The following is a 24,607-nucleotide window of genomic DNA, read 5'->3' on the forward strand; positions in this document are numbered from 1 at the left end:
TGCAACTATGATGTCTCAAAGATTGGAATTTGAGGTCATTTGAATATTAAAAAAAAAAAAAAAAAAGAACCTGCCAAAACTACATTTAAGGAATTTCAGGCTTAAGATTCAGATTCTCAACTTTGTAAAACAAATTGTTGCAAATGTTTGTCAATCCAGCCCCCTCCAAAATAAGCCTTTTAATTTGGGGTCATTTCAGTACAGAATGTGTTGATCTGCTTAACAATACACAACAGGCTGTGCTTGTGGGGTTTTTAGAATATAATTAAGCCTGTAGGTCATTTTTGTCCTGAAGCCTCCATGTGCATACATATAGACCCAGGGCATAGCACTGCCACCAAAATGTCATATACTGTTGCCTATAAGACTGGAACAATTTTCCTTTTCAGACACATTCTTCTTTGTATTCCTATTTATACACATTAGTTATCACCTTTGACCATGTGTAATAATTACATTAATTACAAATCCCAGCTACACGTTGTCTGTCAAGAATAACTCACATTGTCACATTAAATCGTGCAAAAAGGTAAAATAATTTCATTCCGACTATATGGGCAACAGTGTACATTTATGTGATGCTGTCATTTTTTTTTTAAAAACACCTTTCTAGTTTTTACCTTCACCATTATAACATTCAATATGATGCAGTTACATATACAATATGTCTTCATCCCAAGGTCATTTTGAATAGAGATTCAACATCAACAGTTTACATGAACTCAAAACAAAGTGATCTGATTAAGATCTGTGTTCAGATGCCCTAAAGCATTTAATCAGAGTACAAACATGTGTCTAGTGGTGCTGCCTGCTGTGAAGCATCCATTCTGCTAGAAAGAAATAACTAAAAGGATAATTGTTTCCAATTTTGAGAAAATTGAATTCATGACCAAGATGGACCTCATGTCCAGGGAGCAATATGTGTACTTCTGCTGTTCCTTAAGGAGCAGGCTTAACAGCATGTTTCACCTCCAGTCTTTAACCCTGTAATGCCAACCATATCATATTTGATACATGAGTTTTGAAGCCCTCTACATGATCAGTGTGATATATTTTTTCTTGAAAAACCTGATGCATACAATTAGATACATGCAATATACAGATAATTCACCAGGGGGGAGAAATTCATCCACCAGAGGCCTTTCCAGTGACACTACAAGATTGTCATTAATAAGGAAGGAGGAAGAACTTTGCCAAGTTTGAAAAAGAATTACCAATTTTTTTAGACATGTTTGTGTTTTATTATGTTTTTGTTTGTTCAAAAATACTAATATTTGAGCATTGAGACCTGATGTATCAAATATGATACACAATTGAAACTCATACGTGGAAATTGATATTTAAAAAAGAAATGGGGGTTGTTCAGAAGGACCAATAAAGGCTTCAGTTTCAAAGAACTGGAATTTTCTGTTATTGAATTAATGGTTCAGGCTTTACAGGGTTAAACAGCAAGAGAGGCCAAGGGGATATCTACAGGTCATTAAAACAAAATTAAGAATGGATTTAATCAGATGTAGCATTTACATTGTAATGGGCTCTATGCACAGCCCCACTACTTCCTTAACTTCAGGTGGCTCCTTTATTTCCTGTCTTTCATTACTGGACACAGTGATTAATCCAGGTGTGCCTGACCACAGAAGTCACCACAAGAAGTAGCAGACACATCTGGATTAATCAGTGTGTCCAGTAATGAAAGACAGGAAATAAAGGAGCTGCCTTAAATTCAGGAAGTAGTGGGGCTGTGCATAGAGCCCCTTAGATGCTGGTATTTTTCAATGTAACAGATTATCATTGGTTTACACCATTTCTAATCTGACTGAAAAACCCCTCTTATCAGGCCAGACTGCTGTAGTCTGAACTGCAACTGAAGTCATTACATACAGATTTTTTTAGTCAGACTTAGTGGAATATGAGGGACCATGTAAACATGTAAAAATGGACATGTTTCAGCCTATAGTTGTGTTGACACAGCATCATTACCAGCAAAGAACCCAAACATGACTATATCCCAAATTTTAACTTTGACAGGTGAAAGTGGACAAAAAATTGGCAGATTTTAGTTAGAATAGAGGGGGAAAAGGCCATATATCATTTTTTTTTATATTTACTTGGGTCATACATTGCTCCTTATATGGTTGTTATTCATTTAGTTTCATTTGGGGATTGTTGTGTGAGAAAGGATGAATTTATGCTTGCAAAGTGTTATTTAATAATGACTGGCATGTCACATAAGGGGTCTCTCTCAGGCTTTTGGCTTTAAAAATGTAAAGCTGCTTTGTTCGCATAAGATGTCTCTTGAGGGATCCTGCTTAGAAAAACAGAAAGAAGAGAGAGAAACAGACGAGGGAGGGAGAGGAGTGCGATACAGACCTGAGTTTAAATAAGAAACCAAACGTAAGAGAGAAGGGAACGGAGATGGTGTATCACAGGCAGATTTTTAAGAAGTCACTGCTCTCCTGCTCTCTCTGTCTCTTTTGCTTTGTATGAAAGTGGTAAGTGAAATGAAAGTGAGTGTGTATCTGCTCTGGATGAGCTTTAATAATTGACAGAGGGAGGAGGCGTGCAGATTTCCTCTGTATACATGGGGATTCTACTGCACAGATGTGACTCTGTATGAGCAACATAACCATCAAGGCTATATTTCTGAAGATTATTATTATTACTGATGCTGCACCTGCAGCTATGCACACATTAGGTATTTTACATAACATTAATGTAAACTTTATAAATAATGCATCATTTTTATTTTTGGCTGAAAAAAGCAGATATGCTAACTCAGAGCAGAGGCAGATGCATTAGTCTGACCTAGAAGACCATGAGGCATCCTACTGTACAAGCTAAGCAAAATAAACCTCTTTACATAAAATATACAAGAGGGAACACTTTAAAGTGTCTACAGATAGTCTTTGACAGGATTTTTTGCATTACTGGTAAAACACGTTAGTGTAGATGTTGAATCTACAAAGTTAAGTTTTCTACATGTTCATAAATGCATAGTAATATGATACAATGTCTGTGAAAGATTTTTCATGTGATCAAAGTGGCTCCTCTTTTAAGTACACGCTCCTTGTTTTGTTTTGTCTTGGAATTCTGTTCGGAAATAACCTGGTTCTGTATCAAGTTCACTCATCTCCATGTTTGTCTGGATTTCGGTCATGCAAATTTTCCTGTTTGCATACCTGTAGATGAACACAAAGTGGTGCTATTACCAAATCACCATACACTGACACATCAAAATATTTTCTTCTATTGTCACAAGAGATACAGACTGATACTGTGCAGCCATAGAGTAATGAAATGATCCAATATGTACAGTTTATGGGATCTAATTGTAGAAATAGACCATTATATTCATAAGTATATTTTCGTTAGGGTATAATCACATAATAAATGGTTACATTTCCATTACCTTAGAACAAGCTACAGAAAGAGGTCATCCATCACAGAGCCAACCATACAATGTTTCTACAGTAGCACAGAATGAACATCCTCTTTCCTTTCTCCCCATTTTATAGCAAGTGGCATCTAGCCACCTACTAAATTACTATCCCTTTAATAAACAAGAGTCCTCACAGGTTGGTATATACCCCCTACTGCAGCAAAACTGAAAAGTGGTACTTGATATTGATGTTAGCTCAATTTCATTGACAGCACAGAAGTGGAGTAGTTTCAGAAAATGGCAGCCTGAATCAGTCAACAACACATGCAGAATATTTAATTGCAGTGACATCTGAAAACAAATGATGGACAAGGGATCCAATCCAATCCATTTTTACCTCCGCCAAGGAGGTTATGTTTTTGCCAGGGTTTGTTTGTTTGTTTGTCTGTCTGTTTGTCTGTCCGTTAGTGTGCAACATAACTCAAAAAGTTATGAACAGATTTTGATGAAATTTTCAGGGTTTGTTGGAAATGGGATAAGGAAGAAATGATTAAATTTTGGTGGTGATCGGGGGTGGGGGGGCCCACGGGGGGGCCCATTTCCAACAAACCCTGAAAATTTCATCAAAATCTGTCCATAACTTTTTGAGTTATGTTGCACACTAACGGGCAGACAAACAGACAGACAAACAAACAAACAAACCCTGGCAAAAACATAACCTCCTTGGCGTGGGGGGGCCCACAGGGGGGGCCACTGATCAGCCTTGGCGGAGGTCTGCGCTGTCCGAGTGCTTCTAGTTTATTTATAAAGCACAAATTTAAATGAACAAAAAGGTTTCCCAAGGGTTGTACAGTAAAATAAACACAATAAAACATAATAAGATAAAATACTAAGATTAAAACACAATAAAATAAGTAAATAGACTGTCCACCATAGATAAAATATCCATGCACATAAAATCAACAACCTACATGGTGTGAAAAGCCAAAGAAAAGAGTTGTTGAGAATTGGAGTTGAAAAGAGTTGGATGTTTAGTGAAGTTTAGTGAAATGATGACAAAAGGCATGATGACAACATGACAAAATGAACCACTCCATCACACTTCTGATAAAGAGTAGCAAATGTTGAACGGTTTTCCAGTTATGCCCCTGAAACAAAATGACAGACATAATGACTGCTGTGTCGTACCAAACAGATGAGAACACTTGCTCTAAAGAGGGTCTTCATGTTTTTTGCAGCGACAGATGGAGAATGGGTATTCATTTGGTTACAGTCTGTAACTTCACTGTTAGATGTCCTTAAATATTGCACTCTGAACCCTCACAGGTTCAGTGGGTCACAGAACAGAAATAATCATCATTACTAGAGCACCATTAAAATGATGCTCTCAATGTATTTTGTAATTAGCATAATCACTCCAACTGAAAAATGAGAAACCACAATCTCACAATAATCTTTGCGACAGGAAGGAATTCATATCAATACTAAATGGTATTAGAGCTGCTCACCTTTCCCCCTTCCTCTCTTCTAGTTTCTCATGATTACTTACATAAGTCGATATTGCTAATAGTTATTACCGCTGTACATTTCCTTTCAGTTATTGCCCAAATTGCATATTTTCAGAGTTGTTCATCTTTTCCCTTTCATTTTCTCTTTTCCTCATACTCTCCAGTCACATACTTTGTGGAGAAACATTAGAAGGTCAGTGTCATCATCTGCTGCTATACCTAAGGCTGTTTAATGATAAAAAGAAAAAAAAAAAAGAAGCCCGCTCTGATAGTGAACTATATCTGGCTGAATGAATATATGTAGAATTTATGCGTCTACTTTTAATATCACTGACTGTGAAATAGAAACAGAGCATCAATTGCCTCACTGTGTTTACGGTGCATACAGTGTCTATTTTCAGCACATCTTCTGTTTCTGAATTTCTTTAACAAGATACAGTACATGTACATATATTATCTGTGTATGCAACAACAAATAAACAGGCTTATCATCTGTAGGCTGTTTACCAGCACAAACTGAGGTCATATTATAACAGTCCTTCAGTCTATCTCGCTCAGTCTTATACTTCCACTCTGAGGCTGCCTGAAGTACAGAGATAAAACAGCTCCATCTTAATCTGTCGGTGGCACTAGTCTACAAAGAAGGCAATTAGGTTTATAATTTACAATTCCCTGGCCCTTCTCTCTTCTCTACCCTTCCCTCTCCTTTTTCACTCGCCCCTCCTTTTCCACTCATAATTAATGTCTTTATGTGTTTCATGTGTGTGTGTTCCCACAGAGCAGCACGAGCATTTGGAGAGTACCTGTCCCACACACACCCTGAAAACAGAAACGGATCAGGTCAGCGTCTCTGCCATCCTGACATTTGTCCATGATCCCTCCATCCCACCCAGTGTAGTCTTTAATCCTCTCCACCTTCGTCACCTCATCCTGCTGAAATGGCAACCTGTGATCATTAGCATTATCACTAAGGCAGCTGATCTCCAGAAGAAAGATGAGAATATTCTTTGCCATTCAAGTTCCTTCTGCTTTTCTCTTGTTTCCTTGTAACTGTCAGTCTTTTATATGTACTTTTCTGTCATTTTTTTTTTTTTTTAGCTCATCTCTTGTGTGAAACCTTGGTGGGTCCGGACCAAGAGTCGCCAAGTGACACAAGTGGCCCCAGCAACAACAACAACCACCTCAATTTCTGCACCAAGGGCTCTGAGGCAAACCCAGAGCCCAACCTGGTGAAGTCACCGCTGGGTTTACTCCAGCCACCTCCTCCTTCTATCACCCTTTCTACCAAGCCATCGCGGCTGTCGCTTGAGCGCAGTTTCTCAGCAGAAGAGGACCAGCAGAAGTGTGTAGAGTGCACGCTGCAGCCTGCTCGTGTGTACACCATTACCACCCAGCACGGTATGCTGATGAGCAGCAAGGAAAGCCTAGAACTGGACGTGCTAAAAGAGAAGTCAGGGAGTGGCGGTGTAGGATCCCGAGGGGTCAGTGGTGGTGCAGGAAGCAGTGGTGGCGACCAACACCTCCAAACCACCCTGACCCAGCCCTCCACTTCCCCCTCCTCCAACTCATCGTCCCCAACCCAGTACCACCATGCCAGCAGCAGCCGTGGAACCAGCCACCATCACAGCAATCACCACCACAGTAACCATCACCATGGCCTCCACCACCATCACTCCATCACAGGCACCAATGCACCATCAGGCAGTGGCGGAAGTAGTGGGCTGAGTGGAAGTAACAGCAACCAGCAGCAGCAGCAGCAGTCTGGAACAGCAGTTGGGCCGCACGCCCATCATGGCTCACACCACCACACACACCACCACCACCACTTGTCTCAACCCCCGCTGCAGACATCGGTCAGCGCTCACAACATCCGGGGTTGGGGTGAGGGTGGGAAAGGGGAGGCAGAGTGCAGCGGGTTGGCGTGTGACTCGTGTACCAGCGCCCCTTCACGGAGCCAAGGCTCCCTGGACCTGGAGAGTGCATCCAGAGAGGCAGGCAAGCAGCACCGACGCCTAGAGCGGATGTGGAGTGTGGACCGGGTGACTGGGCTGGAGAGAGGTGAGAGGGTGGAGGACACAGAGGAAAGGAGAGGAGCTGAAATCCAAACGAGGGTTGGAGGAAGGGCGGCTTTTCAGACCAGAGAAGAAATAGCATTTGACTACTTTTTCTGGTGTTTTACTTACGTTAACATTCATAGTGAATAGGAGCAGTGAAAATGTAGCTCCTTTTCTTCTAGTCTTTGTTTACCTCCCATTTTTCTGTAGTTTTACTGGTTAGACTTTGACATGAACCAGTATAGCGATAGCAAATCAGTTTTCTAAAATCACTAATCATGTTTTTAGTAGGGTTTTTATTGAAGACTGAAACTGCAGGTAAATTTAACCCTTTCATGCATAGCGGTCACTACAGTGGACAGTTATTCTACAGCTGTTCTCTTGTTTTAGTTCCATATCAGCCAACACAGTGGACACTTATGTACCATCCCATACACTGTAATTCATACCAGTACTGTAACTTTGCTGTTGTTGATAAACCTGATCTGCAGTAACATGTTTGAGTATAAATCAATTTGCAATTGTTAGGCTGTAATTAACAGTTTTCTTAAACACAAAGGTTTTTTTTTTTTTTTTGTATATTATCTCCACGAAGTGAGTAATAACTAGTATTAGAGTATGTTAAAATGTGAGAAAACATCAGATTAGCTGCATCAGGAATGTTTTTATTTCATTTATTTCATCTGATATTGAGTTTTAAATACATGTTTCTTTGCTTCAAAAATTAAGCACATAGTGTCCAAATGAATGGACATTTTTGTAACTCCATGAAAAATAGGTTCATTTAAAAAAAAAAAAAAAAAAATCAATCACATTGTTTTTTCATGCCCAAAGAGGAATAAAAACACTCAGGAAAAAAATCTTGACTAAGGTTCTCATAATTCATGTATGAAAGGGTTAAAGCAGACTCTGCATTAGTCAAAATGTGTGTGAAACTTTTGCATTATTTTTATGTTATAGGATTCTCTCTATGCCAGTTTACAATAAGACAGACATCTCATAAACCATACCTAAAAGTTAAAAGATACCTTCATTAATTTATTTTACTTCTGTGTTGAACTGTGGCTAAAAATGTAAAATATCAAATCATTGCCAAGTTAAATAAATTTCTCATAGAGGTGAGACTTCAGTTTACATCTATTAAACATCATAAAACATACATTACAAGTGAGAGTATCCATGTACTTGATGAGACCGTGTTAAATCTATTTCTTCTTATGTCTGGTGGGGGTTGATGGGGTTTGATGTTGGATGTGACGTGGTCTGTATTTCTGACTCTTCGTCTCCCCGTTTCTATCCTCTGCCGTTGCTTCCTGTGTGTCTCCCTCTCTCCATTTGTGGAGTGGTGGACTGTGAAGTGCTAGTGCTGTCGCTGGTTTTGTGACCTCATATTTCTAATATATTAATTATAACATTTTCCAATATGGCACATGATGTTTGTCTTTTACCCTTAAACTTTGAATCATTATTTCTTTTTTCCATCTGCAGAGGACACTAACTGGTTCCCCAAGGAAAATATGTTCAGCTTTCAAACTGCCACAACAACCATGCAGGCGTGAGTGTCCTATAACTACCAGTATAAACCCACACTGTCACACACACAAACACATGTACACAACCACACACATACACACCATGCATAGTGTGTCTAAAATGTCAAACTGGTGTGTTAATAACTAGAGTTAATGGACCTTACCAGTGTTTTTGCATGTTTTAGGCCATTAAGTACAAATTGCATGCTTTACATTAGTACTAGCCATTTTTCAAAACATGCTATTGGCTTTAGACAGATTTCCTATCTTCTTACCTTGCTGCTATTGATTTCCATTTGAGTAAGCTATAAAAACCAGCTTGTGGTTTGCTCAAGGAGGACAATCCATCATTGTGAATTTAGCTTTTCCCCTTATAGTCATGCACTTCTAATCAAGATTTTTGAAAGACCCTTTCAAGCATCTGAAAATTGATTTTTCATATTGTCCAGAAAGATACCCTTGAACAACTTAATATATATGTGTACTTAGGAAAAATGTGGCAGTAATGCAGTTATAGCTGCAAGCAAAGCCAATGATGGGCAAACAATATAATATATGTATTTAGGACTATGTTTGTAGGACGGCCTGTGATCATGTTAGTGGTTCAGACTGCCAAGGAATTTTGTTGGTTATGATGGTCACTGTGATTATAGATTCCTTCCCTGTCATGGCAGATGCAATACTGACTCTGACCAATTATTGTTCCCCATCTTTCCCAACATTCTCGATATAATCAGGAGGTTTGTGCTACCAGCGGACTTCCAGGAGCATTTAAACAATCAATACCATCTGGAACAATGTGTGTGATGTCTGTGTCTGTGGACCCTGGGTTGCTTGGACAGACATCATTCATTGTTAATCCTTCAAATATAATTTAAAGGTGAGATTTTGTGGGATTTAGAAATAGGTTCAAGAACTTCCGCTGTCTTTGAATGAGCTGTTTGTATCTACACAGGGACAGATTGTCTCCATGGAGTCCAACATCTACACTACCATGTTTCTACAAGTGTCCAAAACTGACAATATATCTTGTTTTCTAAGTGTAATCCAGTGTTAGGGTATATTTATATGTGACCTAATATGTTATTATGACCAAGAGCTATTATCCGCATTAAATTCAGTGTGTGACATTTAGTGACATCTAGCAGAGATAATGTAGAAGGCACTTTTCTGACCTCATCCCACCCGCCCCTTTTTGTGTGGTAAAAACATGAACAGCTTTTGTTAAACCAGGTTGGTTTTGTCCATTTTGGGCTTTTAAGGGTCCTCACTCAAACATAGTTCATTGTGTTAATGCACCGTGTCACTGGATGTTACCTGCCATATACAGTAAGTGAGGAAAATCGAGGAAATCCATTCTGAGCTACAGTTGAAACGTGCTGGATTCTATGGAGATCACACAGTCCCTCTGTAGATATAAAGGGCTTTATTTAAGGCAGCAATTAGAGCCCTCTAAATCCCCATAAAACTTACATACTGGACTGTAAAGGTAGCAAGTGGTGCCAGGCACAACAAACCCTGCCCCTGTCAAAACCAATAGTTTTGCTGCTAAAGTGTTAACAAAGAAAGAAACCCACTGAACCAAAAACAATAGCCCTTGCCTCCCCTTCAGGGGGTGGGGTAAAAATAATGATAGCTTTTCTAGATGACAGAAGCAGTTGTGGAAACTTCTAACATGGCGGTCTTGCTGTAGGGTTGACATAATATGTCCCAGATGTGACATTGATTTTCCACTATTACATGACATAAAATAAAATGATCCATTGTTATACCCAATGCCCATTGTCATTTAATGCTCAGTGCCCTACATCTGCTGAATCCAGCTGTAACTGGGCTAATATTGTGTTGTCTGAACCCGACATGAAAGTGACCCAGGACTTAATTTTATGATCAGCTGCAGCTATATACAAGTTACTAAAACTGTCACAGTTAGTTCACAATGAAATATAAAACTCCCACCCCTTTTTTTCAGCAATTTCTTTCTGTTCAACAACTGGTGTCTTTTTTTCTATTTTTATTTGTATTTTCTGGTGCTTCGTTTCACATATGTTATCTGCTTGTTAGACTATTTTAAACAGTTCCTTGCAGTCAGTATAAAACTGGTTGTTCATTTTGCCTATTCAGTGAATGCAGACCAATGATAATTGGTGTTCGGAGTAGTCTTTTAATTATGGAGGTCAAACAATGACACACTCTTTGTCACTGTCTCATTATGGCTTCCTAAACTTTTCTTCTCTGTTTGACTTACTGCTCACTGATGCCTAAATTGTGTTTTCCCCCCTTTCTTCTCTTGCATGCTAATTAATCTTGGGACATTCAAACAGGATATCGTGAGTATTTTCCTTTGTCTGCCTACTGCTTTCTTTTAACTGCTTTTCCTTAACCTTCACCTTTGGCTGGATGTTACAGCTGAAAACTGACCATAACAAGACTGACCTAAAAGTGTGTGGGGTTGAGTAATAGGTAGACATGAGGTTTTGTTAGTATGTACCTTTTGTTTTCTTAAACATAACAGTAAACATGCAGTTGGAAATGAATGTTCTCAAAAGAAAAAAAAAAAAAAGAAAGAAAGAAACTTATTCAAGTGCATCTACTCAGCAGATATTTGCTTTGTTTTAATTTGAGCAAAAAGTGCAAAATTATACATATGATTTTCATGAAAAAAAAAGAGATTAAGTCCAGTAAAATTCACTGCAGTGGGTCTGGACTAAGCCTGCCAACCTTAAGTCAGAAAAAATGTCCATCTGTGTGTTGGCTGACCTAAGCCCTGTCAGTTCACATCCACTGAGAAGCTCTGTCATTTTGGCAAAGGCCACTGCCCTCACTTAGGACACAGCAATACATGGAGTTTGACCATGGTAATAAGTTTTGTGGCAGTTATGTTAGGTCTGTAATCCAGCTCTACACCCGCAGCTAATTATCACTGACTCTGTGCTGGCTGACTTTAGCAGTGTTTGGAACGGACTGTGGCAATTGGCTTGGGGGAAATTTGCAAAGAACAAGTATTTATAGTTCTAACATGTGATCTATACTGCCTTCTGGTGAAGCTGCTTTATCAGCTGAAGCTCGAAAAGAAGTCAGCGCCTTTAAGTCTGTGGAGGAAAAACTGACCCACAGTTTTCACCAATATAATTAGTAGTTCAGTAAAAAAAAAATGTGTTGTAGGTGTAACAATAATATCCTAACACTGATTTTAAAAAAAAAATTCTGTCTACCCCAACCCCAACACACCAATTAACTCAACTAACATAACTAACCAAAGCTGCTCTTTTCAAGTTCACATGTCCTGTTAACCAAGCTAACCTGTGGCTGTGGCTCAAAATACATAAATACATGTTTTTTTTTTTGTTTTGTTTTGTTTTTTTATGAGAAATAGATAAATATTTGGGTGTCAGCTTTTGTTCAGTAAATACAGTAGAAATAAATACCAAAACCAACATGTGTTGCCTGTCATCAAAGCAGAGATTATTTTGCAGCACCCCAGATTTTCATTGCCACCTAAAACCTAATAATAGTATGCTATGTCATGATACTGAAAGGAAATATTTGCTTTTTTACTGTAATATTTATGGAAAACTGCAGCATACAGTAGAAACAGACAACTTAAGTGGTTTTTGGTGGTTCATTCTGACAGATAGGACCTTTTGCAAACTATCAGTATCTGCAGATGTTTGTGACAATAGCTAATATTAGGATTCTCAATTGGACATAATGACTGAAGGAAAAAAAAACAGGATAGTAAAAAAAAAAAAAAAAATCTACCTAGATTTTTCAGTTGCTCAGTTCAACATTTGCTCATTAAGTACTTTGAGATTCATGTTCAGATATTCAGATTTATTTATTTCTGTAGCTATTCTTTATTTAACTCAAAATGCGATTTCTAGTAGCTTTTCAAAACAACATTATAGTCTGTTATGAAATAAATACATCATTTCAGTGTTGTTTTTTTTTTTTTTCAAAGATTTACAGGCTTTAGATCATAGACAGGGAGGGCAGGTCAGAATTGTTGTAAACAGTCAATGCATTGTTGGTTTGGTGTTTTTAAAGGACTCATTGGCAGTTGCATGATTATAAATTCTCAGAAGTGTTATCCTTAAGATTTCATTTTGGAGATGATTTTACTAAGGTCCCTGTGATCAATTATGCCAAACTGATTGGAAAAGATCTCACCAGTAGGCAAATATTGAACAGCTTGACCAGGCTCTTTGAGATGGACACATAAGTGACAATTAAAGTTGTTGAAGATGAAGCAACACAATTAAAGTGATGCTTTTCACACCATGTTTGTACTTTAACACATTAAAGTCCGGCATGAGGCCACTGATATCACATTTTACCGCCAAAGCACTCTGCAAGTTTCAGAATAAATAACACCACAATAACTTTGCTGTTGAGCTTTAAAATGAAACAAAAACATAGTAATCAAAAAAAAAACTAATTGGGAGAATCTGCTTATTTTAGAGGAGCTTCAGATATATCATTACAATGTAGTAAATTTGAAACTTAAATGAAATTCTCATCCCTGGAATGAAGAGGTTAATATCACATGCAGACTGGCTTTTTTGTTGTAGGGGTGAATATGAAATAAGACGTTAAGCTGGTGGTGTGATTTGACATTCTGCTGTGTGTAGTCAAACGTAAACAGCTGCCTACCTACGACAGCCTCCCGTCACAGCCAAATAAACTCTGCAGCTAAAAGCCCTGGCATCTGCCTGCCTGCACTGTCCTACCCCTCGCTACGCCAGCATTCTCCCTCTCTCATCCCTTTAATACTGTGCCACGTCCTAGCAGGGCTTTCCGGGGATTTGTGCAGAGAAAAAGGAGAGAGAGGGAGCAGGATTCGGCGGAAGTCATCCAGAGGTACGACGTATACCCTGCCAGGCTGTGCTTTGCTTGAGTGCTGTTTGCACTGGTTTCTGACTAGCTCCGTAATTGCTTACTTACAGCCGTGCCTAATCTGACTAAAGCCAAAGAGTCAGAACGTGGCAATTGAAGGTGAGGACATCAGCAGCTTTCAAAAGAACCAAAAAGGATTTGCTTACTTGGATGCCCTGCTACAGTGCCTTGATTTATGGGCCAGATTTGTACCGCCAGTGACAGTGAATGTGATTACTCTCAGACAGCCCCAAAAGGATCAAAACAGGAACACACAGGTGGATAAATCCCCCACTCTGTCAATCCTCCACAGCCATTAAGGTTAATTTTAGGTCAGAAATCTCATCACATCTACATCCAGAGCCCGACTTAAAAAATGGAAGCTGTTTATTTTGACCAAACCTGTAGACCTTAAACAAAGCTAATATTTGCTTGATCATACTGATTAATGAATTATCCAATAGCATCATGTCTACTAATTTTCTTCTGACTGTTTAATTATCTAATCTCAGCTGTATGTCTGATATTACCATTGTTCTGATTTTTATTTTAATCTGGGTCGTTCTGCCCATATTATTATGACGATCACCTCACAAAATCCCAAATATCTGTATTAATCCCTGAAACTGGTTACAGGTCAGGTAAAGGGATAAGCAGTGTAAAAATTCTGAAGCCATGAAACTCATTGAACGTCGAGTTAGATTTAATAGCACTTTGAGTAATGACATCAGTAACAAGTTCAATACCAAAGCAGTCAAACCGCCCCACTCAGGGCCAGATGCTTTGTCACACAGGGACAGATGGTAAATGTGACACCACGTAGTACATCTCGATTCCTTTGACATCTCCATGTGATCCATCTGCACTGTCAATGTCATTAATGGTGTGTTATTTCATGAGTGAGTGAACATTAGAAGAAGAAAAATCGCAAACTAAACTTTTAGAATATTTTGCTTGTTTAGTTTACAAAATTTCAGAAGATCCCACTTCCACCCAAAACACAGCGACAACTTTAAGATGCTCTGAAGGGACAATGAAATATTTATTTCCTTGAACTACAAACTCCAACCACCACATTACAATACACTAAAGTACATAGAGTGTGCAAAGTTTTAGTTTTCTGCATATTCTCTAGGTAAGGGATTTGCGCTGGTATAGTTTTAGTTGCAACTTTATAAAAAACATTCTACAAATGGTTGGTAAACATGAGGCAGTTTATAGTTTATCACACTTAGGCCATGTCCACATGGATGAAAGTGAAGTTGAAAATGCATTTTTATCTTCATTTTTGCCCTTTCGTCTGTTTTTTAAACCACTGAAAATATGGTTTCTCAAAAAAACCCTTCTTCATAGTGGATTAATCTAAAAAAAAAAAGTCTTGTTTTCTCATGTGGATAGGGGAAATGACTTGTGAGATATGTGAAACTTAAGTTATGACTTGGGGTAACTAGAGTGCTCTGTTCTTCATCCAGATTTACTATAACCATTTAAATAACTGTATTAAAATCTAAAACAGGTGTGAAATTTTTCATAGAAATAAGCCACAAATTAGTGCCGATATTATGTTGATAATTGATCACTTGTAGCAGTAAGTTGCATTTGCAGTGTAAATTCAACATGGCATATTGATATATATGATAAGAAGCATCCAAAAAAAGTCAACTTAAAAAATAAAGCAACAGCTAATATTAAAAAAACATTCAATTTTAGACTTACTTTTATGATAACCTGTTATTCATAGTCCTATTTACACTGAACTAGTATAACCTGAGGACCTCCAGTGGAAATGAACTCATATATATCTATGATTCACATGGATCATTGACATGGAATATGTCTGTTTTTTTTTCCCCTCAAGTTTACTGACATTATTTTCCAGTTCTGATGTCAAGGCTCACCACACACATATTACATAATTCTTCCTTACTGTGTCCTTTCGTGCATCCATCTCATCATCTTTTGAGATTTAACTTTTCTGAAGAAGAAAAAGAAGAATCTGAAGTTTACTTTTCCGTAAATATCTATGTTAAATCACAGCATGACCCTCTTGAATTTCCATGTGGAACACTCTTAAAACATTCATTTTTCAGCAGCATAGTCTTTATTGTCCTTGACTAGGAAATACGCTGAAGAAATGTGAGGCAGAAACAAAAAAAGAAGTTGCAAATCTCTCTAAATCTGGATGGAAAGATGATGATATGTTGATATTAATATCATCACAGGACCTCTGATTTGCTGAAATAGGGTCGTTAATTTGCAGTACTTTATGAATTAGAGCAATGGTTCTCAAACTTTTAATAGTGGAGTACCCCCTGAAATATACTTTTATAGCCAAGTACCCCCAGCTCTCGCTTCAGCATTTTTGATTGTAAAAATTGTGCAAAATTTGTTCCTGTGCCAGAGGTGTCTGTTTAAGTTTTCAAAACTTTGTAAACAAGCAACACATATTTAACTACAATATATTAAAAATACATTTTTATATGTAAATTTTGTGCGCAAAATATAAAATGAAAAGTGCCTACTTTCACTGATCAGAAAAATAAATTAATTGCTCATTATTTAATAAATGAGCCTTTCATCAACAAAAAATAATTACTGAATGACTCAAATAAACTCATCTTGAATAATATAAAATACAAGCGTTCTTAAAATTTTACCGAAGCTTAAACTAGATGATTGACAATGAAACTAGGACTGTAAATTTTATTTACTGTGTTTTATATTTTAGCATTAATTCTCATTATGCACTTTGTATTCAGTACATGATGACTAATTTTATGTATTTTTCCCCAAAAATTTCAAGTACCTCCAGATGTCTTCCAGGTAGTCCTGGGGGTACGTGTACCCCCATTTGAGAAAGACTGAATTAAAGCGTAGCATTAAGATCACTGCAGGTATTATACAGTAAAGTACTAGATTTCTACACACAGTGCTAACCCTTTGTGAATAGGGCTGTACAGCTACTTTTTCTGTTATTTTCAGATACATTTCTAATTTTCATTTTACCATTCACAACGAGCTCTGAACACCTAGTGTAGTTTTTCTTTAGATTCTCTTCAGCGTGTATAGATATTACTTATGTTGTCTAATAAAAAAACATGAAAAACAGAAAGCTGCTGTCAGTATATGAAACAGTAAAAGGCAGTTAACTTCACGTTAAACTGTACAATATTGTCTGATGTTAAGGAAGAAGACCTTAATAACATTATGTGTTAATAGTAGAAGAAAGTAAGGAACATAAAAATAGATGGAACAAAAAAAGATAGGGAAATGTTGGTGAGGAGTTGATGTGAGAGGGCGGACCTGTCAGACTGTCCACATTTGGAAGTGGAGGTGGACATAGTTTCTCTCACATTTCCTCTCTTTCGGTTTAAATCTCATTAACCGTCTCCACACATCTCCTATATGTGGGCAGTGGAGTTTTAAGTACATAAGGTTCAGGCTAAAAATAAATGCCTGACTATGCATTAGTTTATTTAAATGTCCTTGGAGAGTAAAGTAAATTTGGCTTATGTGTATTTTAGTATTTAATCATATTTACATCTCATTTAAGATCAGTTTTTTGGCATACGGCAGTTCGGTACGCTCATAAAATTATTAGGTTATTGTTTGAAGCTGCGAACTAACTGTTGAGCCAGACATTTTTATGGGGGTAAACTAAGGACAAACAGACTCCAAAGACTATTTAACTCCGCTTTTATGTTTCGTCTATTTTTTATGTTTCCGCGCCACCACATACACATATTTCCTAACCACATGCAGAGATCAGTAATCATGCATGCCTACTGGTACTGGAACTGTGAGCTGAGGCGACATGGGAAGGAGGCAGGAAGATGAAAGCTTTTATCTGGGGCTTCTGCATAGAACATTATGTTGGGATCAGGCTGCAAGTCAGAAAAACTCCACAAATCTATTGCTTTGTTCATAATGACTGTAAACGGATTTCAAGTGGAATCCATTTAGTGGCAGACATTGACATTTAATTACATAGACTATGAATATTTTTGATGGACTCTTTCACTAGTTACAGAAGAAATCTGTCGCGGGCTGTCAGCACAAGAAAAAGAAGAACTCGACCAGAAGATGACAAAGACAAGAGTACAGGCTGTTTGTGGCCTAGTTTAGCTGAGATGAAGAAAGCAACTCATAAAATTCTATCAATACCAACATCACTACTAGAATTAAAGCAGGCTTATAAATAGTGTTCTATCTACTGAAGCAGGGTTTCCCTTTGGCCAGAGTGGATGTGACTTCATCTCCCAAGCCTGTGTTATAAAAAAAACCACTGAAAGAGGAAAAGCAGTAGCTCCCACATGGTGTATTTTCCACTCATACAAGAAAATGTGCCCATTTACCCATTTTACCTATAATTATTTCCTTTTTAGAAATAGATGTGGGGACTAAAGTCTCTGTGCCTTTCTTTGTCACTTCCCGCCCACCCCTCCCTCTTTCCTCTGTCTTTCTTTACATTTTGGTTCTTCCGCTGTCCTCCGTTTTCCCTCCTCCACTTTGATTTCTCTACCCACAGGAACTTCCGGAAGCATCTTCGGATGGTGGGCAGCAGGAGGATTAAAGCACAGAGTGAGTCAGAGATGTGTGTATGTGAGTGAGTGTGTGTGCGTATGTGTGTTTGCTCAAATTGAGTGCGATGTTGTTCACCCCACTATCATCTGTGTTTTTATCTGTTCCCTTGTGTGTTTTTGCATGTGTGTGCCACAAAATACCTCTGTATTTTTAAAGCTCTATTGCACTTCCCTCAGATCAAACGTTCAGTGTATATTGATAAGGCAGTGATGTGACAGTGCATGTGTTTGGTTGTGTGCATGTCCTGTATGTGTGAGTGCATAAGCTGTGGGTGTTTTTTTCAATGCCTTTCTGCTTTAGATGTTTCCTGTTTTGTTTGTTTGGTTGGTGGTCAGTTGGAATATAAAAACGCTTGATTACTTAAAAAGGAAAGCGATGTAAGAGGTGGGGGCAGAGGTGTGTGTCTGTGTGCGCCCATGTACAAATGACTGTGATACAGTGTGTTTCGAGAGGACTGTGAAAATACTGAACACACTTTGGCTAATCTATAAGACAGCAAGTGAAAGCCTATGTATTTATTTTAGACACCTATGTGATTTCATTGGAAATGTGCGTGTTACTTCATCACATCACTGGTCTTTAATCCATTAGCGTGTCTCTTGTCATTATGTTGAAAATTTGATGAGAAGGAAATTGAATGTAAGGAGAACATGAGGGGCAAATTTGGGAATCTAGTTTATTATGTCTAAATTAATAAAATCAGTTTGTCCGTTTTGTCAAATGCAGATAGATACCTCATGCCCCAAGTTATTCTGAAAGATAAAATGTGCTGTAATTTATAATATGAGCTGAACTTCATGAGTTTGTGGAGACTGGGAGCCGATGATCAACCTAATATGACCTCCAAAGTTAAGATTCACAACTGTCCAGGTGACAAAATTTGAGTATTTGCTTGTTTCAAGGAACCATGGATTTTAGTTTCAAATAAATCTTGGTATTTTTTGGGTTTATAAAGATGGGTAATGATAAAAGTGTTAAGTGATGTTACACTTTTGTCACATCTGTGAAGATTTATGAGAAATATTATCTTGTAATTCGGAAATAGTTTTTGACAGAGCGTCATTATGTTCTCCTGAATTTGGCATTTCAGAATGTCAACATGAGGGTCAGGCTCCAGAACAGTCAGCCCAAGTGATGTTGTTTAAATGTGACAAGCTTGACACCAATTAAAGAGAATATCTCACAATTACACAGAAATGTCAATACTTTCCAGTGCTAATTTAGGCTCAAATACATAATTCTGTTTCGCTAGACATGTATACAAAACCTCCAAAACCTTATACACCTCTTTTTTTTTTTTATTCCATATTGAATAAAAGGTTCTTCTAATGCTGTTTTTATAATTTCTGTTGTCGTGTTTGAGTGAGCCAAGAGTAAATTGTGAATAAGAACTAATCAAACTAGAAAGCGATCCGATCCCTGTTATGAAAAGTCAGTGTTTGAGGATTACATATTAATTGTTTGGTGTATGTCTAACAAAGAGGGTCAATTATTCAGTAATTCACAATGAGAAAATAGTTGCTCTATGAAAGCTCTATGAATAGACATTTACACTTAAAAGGAAAAGCTTATCTGTGACAGAAGGAACAGAGAAGCATCAGCGAGGACACATCAGGATAGAAACTACAGAGGCCCCAAAAATGGAGGCCTTGAGGGACACTGTTGATTAACCGTGTCAAACATTTTAAATTAGTCTAAAAATATTTTAGAGCACTGTGATTACTCTTCAGAGCAGAACTGATTTTATCTACCAGTCATAGCAGAGTTGCATCTGTGAGAAAAAAATCATCACACCCATCATTAAAGAGAAAGAAGAGGCAGGATGCTGTATAATGTTATACAGGTCAGAGGAGGTTATCTTTGGACAGTATGTGCATCTTCTGTAAGTGCTGGTCCTGTGTGTGACTATAAGTGTGTATGTGTGTGTGTATTTGGATAGACAGGCCTATTTTTGTGTCTGTACAGAGGAGAGATGGCCTTGTTCATCTTCTGTATTTGTGCACTTGTAGCTGCATCCGCCTTTGCTCTTCTGTGTTTTAGGTGGTGAGTGTACACAGGAAACAGCTAGTGTGCAGGTTTGTTAGTGTGTGGGTGTGTGTATGTGTGTGACTATCTTTCCCCACCTGTACTAGCATTCGCTGAGCGTAGATCGAAGAGTTTCAGCCGGTCCTGGAGTGACCCCACCCCTGTCAAGACTGACTGTCCTCATGAAACCAAAGACAGTGAGTTAACTCTGACTCACGCATGTGCATGCACACACTCATGCATAGCATACAGATATTTATTACCTTTACACTTGGAGGGATTAGATAAAAATAGAGAAAACAGAGCATTATCTATGCAGTGACACATTTGAAGGCCATATATTGTATGTTGCGACAGCACCGTACCGTGCATTAGTGTATAAGAAAGAGATTGAATGGACAGATTTATAAAGACACATTCTGAGGTAATATGTAACAACAGAGGTGTTGACACTTCAAATGAAAGACTGAAGTTTACTATATTTATATTTAGATCCTTTTGGATATCAGTGCAATATGACCAAAAGCTTGTATTTTGATTGACATTAATACATAGTACACTTTCTGTAAATTCAGTGAATAAATGAATATACAGTTTAGAAGAAATATATATTTTATATAATATATATCATATAATAATAATAATAATTATATATATATATATATATATATATATATATATATATATATATATATATATATATATGTATATGTATATGTATATATCATATGTACATCTTTACAACCTTTACATAAATTTTCAATCAAACATGTAATATAATCCAAAAATATTAACGTATAAGTATACAAAGCTAAATAGAAAACATTTTTCAACCCTTCGTTGCCTTCTACTTTGACCTGATTCTTGTGTGGAGAGTTAAAGAGGTGTGTGGCACTACAGTCTGTTGTAGAAAGCAATTTACAGCATAATTTGTAGTACATTTTTCTGGTCCATCAGATTTTTCACACCCAACCCACGTCAGTGCTTTGTGGACTAGGAAGCATTGTCCAAATGACAAATATCTTGTCATAAAGAGTGGGATTTGCAACATAATACAATAAAAGAAGGAGAATAACATTAAGCGATTTACATTTTTCCTATCTTAACACAATATAGCATCATTTTGCCCTGATTTAACATTACATTACATACGCAAATAATACGCTGAACACGTTTTTTTAAAAGATGCTGATTCTAAGTTGTCATTAAATGGCTTGCTCATGTTCTCTCAGGTGTTTAGTATCAGTTGCAGGATATCACGAGAGCATGTTGTGAACTATTGTATGTATGCTCAAAGTCGAGAGTAATAAGTTACAGATCTGTGCCCTGGCATCTTGACTGGCAGATTGATTACAGCTCGACTTTGCTTTGTGCTCACTCAGTAGTTTTGTCATTAATTAATTTCCATACGCAGGTGGCTCATGAGTTGAAAGCCACTTAGCAGCATTTGTCAGCTATAAAAAGGTCTGGTAATCAGTGCATAGAGACCGATGTGAGCCAACTTACGGTACTGCTACATTGACAGCCAACTAATTTGTGGCCCCAAGCTGTCAAACTCATTTCAACTTCAAATAGTTAACAGTATAATGAGTGCACTGTTGCATTTTTCTCATTGAACTTACACACCTTTACTTGACCTATATGATTTACAATCATACTAGGAGTTCAATGAAAACTGTGATAGATTTCAGAACATCATGCAACATTAAAATGATCCATTATGGCCTTTTTTTTTACCGCTTAACACATGCATTCATCATATATCTTCTGGGTAAAAGCCTTTTATAAGAATGTTTATTTTACATTCTTTACAAACTGTGCAAACTGATTCAAGTAGATAAATAAACTTTATGTAGGCCAAACACAGTGGTAAAATAGTCACATTTTATAATCACGAAATTGCAGCTAATTCAAGCAGAGGTCAGGTTCAACAACAGACAATAAATCAAAACAAACACACTTATGTACAAGTAAAAACACACTCACACGTCCAAAGTGACCGTTGCTGTCGACTCTGACCCTGTCCATCTGTCCCCCTATGACCGTGGGTGTTTCTTCAACTTTGTGATGCTCTCTTTCTGTGAGTATGTCTTTACAAATGGTCTGTGTGCGTCTTAGTCAAGGTATGTGCTAGTTAATATGAGCTGTATGAGGTGTGTATGTGTGTGTGTCATGTGTTCTTTTAAGGCTTTCTGAAGACACAAAATCAATGTGTACTGTTTGCATGTGCTGTTTGTCCACGTTGATGTCTGAGTTCCTGAGGTTTTCTGTTTTTTCTCCACCTCCATCTTCAGTGTTTCTGTTTCAGAGTGAGATGAAAGATAAATGAACTGTTGACAGTGTAATGGTCTGGGGGAAGCTTCATTCTCCCTCTTTCCTGAGGGAAAGACGTGGTTCTCTGGAGGAAGAATGACAGTCATTTCCAATCTTGTTTGCCATTTTTTATTTCTCCTTTCTTCCTCCTGTTCTTCTCCCATCTTCTTCCTCTTCACTTGTTACTTTCTATCTGCAATTTGTCCCTCAGTGAGATTTTTTTTCATGCTGTTGTTTTGATTTGGACCACATGTTCAACAAAGTTCTCGCAAAATCATAGGGGTCAAATAGGGCCCTAAGCCCTGAAAGTGCACATTTCAATTGAACTAAACCATTATTTAGTAACGCTACAAGTAGTTTCCCAAATACCAGTAAGTCAAATCAATTGTCTGTATATAAATCCCCTTCTAGGTCCCTGCGCCTAAAACCTCCACTGAGTGCCACTGTGTGTTCTGTATGATTGATGTGCTTGACGTCACATGAAAAAATGCTCCTTTGGGCACACAATAACTCAATAATTTAACAAGTGTGCACCTCCATTGACAGGTAGCTAGAGGTGTCTTTAATTATTGAACAAGGGCCTTACCCATGAAAAAGTCAATGATTCAAGTGTCAGTTGATTCTTTTTCAATTATCTGTTTTAGAATTGTACTATGGCTTTGGATACGTACTGGGGATTAACAGCACTTTTGTAACCAGTAAACACCATACTGTACTTACATTACCAAATAAATATATAAAATATGAAACTAAGTAGCTCAGAGATAAACTGGTGACACGTCCAGGGTGTATCCCACCTTCACCCATAAGTCACTGGGATAGATTCCAGCACCCACTGAACCCTCACACGGACTAAGCAGTTCACAAAATGGATGGATAGACAGAATAAAGTAAGTTACAGTCAGTACTACTTCATCAGGTAGAATGGATCAGGAGGAGCAGGCTGTCTGAATAGCATTAATTCATTGGGCAGAATGCACTTAAATCCTGAGTTTTGATTGGTTTGTATTTACTCAAATAAATGAATGCAACCTAAATGAAGTCCACCGTGCCAGGCTGTGACCAGACAGATACAACAAGACATTGGCTATGTCATCAGGTCAGACTACAGTTTTCTTCTAAAATCTGAAAAGGATTAACATTAGATTTAGGTTTAGGTTTAAGTTTAGGTTTAGGTTTAGATTTAGATTTAGATTCAGGTTTAGATTTAGATTTAGATTTAGCTTTAGATAGACCTTTATTGATCCCTTAGGCAGCCCTTTGAGAAATTAAGGTTCCAGTAGAACAATAGCACCATATGTAAAAGAAAAGAAGAATTAGAAGATAATAAAAGGAAAAGAAAACATTAATAACAATAACAATACTTGTAAAAAAAAACAGTAGTAAAAACAGGCAAATGCACATTAAAAATATTAATAGTAATAAATTATAATAATATAATTAATAATAATCAATAATAGTAATTGAAATAATAATAATAAAATGAGTAATAGTAATAGTAGTTGTAATAACAATATCAATGATATCAATATTAACAATTATTATACTTATAGTAACAATAACAATTACAAAATGTATGTAAGTCAGTAAGTAAGTAAGTAAGTAAGTAAACATTTCACACTTAATAAACAATAAACAATATTGCAATGGGGATTGCACAGGTCCCATTGAGTGAACATTAGACATTCATTACTTTGCTTTAATTAGAAAGTACTCCGAGACCCTAGACTTCAGTACAGACTGATAAATCCTCCACTAGAACAGCCGACTGTGACCTTTGACATATTAATGTGAAACTTTAACACTATACATGCATGTGGAAATGATACAGTTTCAAATTTTATGTTTTCTGAATGTTTTAAATTTAGGTTTTTAGGACTTTTCATCTTCTTTAAAACATAACTGGGAAAGCAATCAGCTACAGTAACTCCCATTGCTTTTATGAATTAAAATAGTTATATTTGTGATTTTAATAGTGAAGCTTGTAATCTGTTACCATCACTTTGCCTTCACTTCACTGTTTACAAATATATAAGTGTGTCATTTTGTGGCAGCTAACAGTATTAGGCTGGTTTATGTTATTATTTTATATGTGATACTGTGATTAAAAGTTACAGAAATAAGACATGAGGCTACATAACACTTTCTGGACCCGGTTAAGTTTTCATGGCTCCCCTTGTTAGCTGATGCCAAACATCCTGCTGCCACGCTATCAGTCATTCTTTTTCTGCTTCTGCCAGCTGTCCCTGCTTTCCCTCTTCCATCTGTCATTTTGTTATGTCCCCATCATTAACAGTCCCATCCTCTTCCTCTCCTCCGCATTCACCTTTCACTACT

General features: G+C 37.4%; 1 protein-coding gene across 3 annotated transcripts in view; it reads left to right on the top strand.

The window, feature by feature from the left end:
* nsmfa (NMDA receptor synaptonuclear signaling and neuronal migration factor a) overlaps positions 1 to 24,607 on the top strand; it is a 61,976-nt gene that overhangs the window by 17,178 nt on the left and 20,191 nt on the right. The window contains exons 2-8 of one of the 3 annotated variants that reach the window (XM_030150730.1): positions 5,666 to 5,727; positions 5,986 to 6,945; positions 8,430 to 8,496; positions 10,798 to 10,803; positions 13,265 to 13,333; positions 17,877 to 17,929; positions 20,065 to 20,154. In XM_030150730.1, the coding sequence (XP_030006590.1) occupies positions 5,666 to 5,727; positions 5,986 to 6,945; positions 8,430 to 8,496; positions 10,798 to 10,803; positions 13,265 to 13,333; positions 17,877 to 17,929; positions 20,065 to 20,154 (1,307 nt within the window). The remainder of the gene's footprint in view (positions 1 to 5,665; positions 5,728 to 5,985; positions 6,946 to 8,429; positions 8,497 to 10,797; positions 10,804 to 13,264; positions 13,334 to 17,876; positions 17,930 to 20,064; positions 20,155 to 24,607) is intronic. The other 2 variants (XM_030150731.1, XM_030150732.1) reach the window with 2 other exon arrangements.

The sequence above is a fragment of the Sphaeramia orbicularis genome, chromosome 12 (genome assembly GCF_902148855.1).
Source record: "Sphaeramia orbicularis chromosome 12, fSphaOr1.1, whole genome shotgun sequence".
Taxonomy (NCBI): domain Eukaryota; kingdom Metazoa; phylum Chordata; class Actinopteri; order Kurtiformes; family Apogonidae; genus Sphaeramia; species Sphaeramia orbicularis.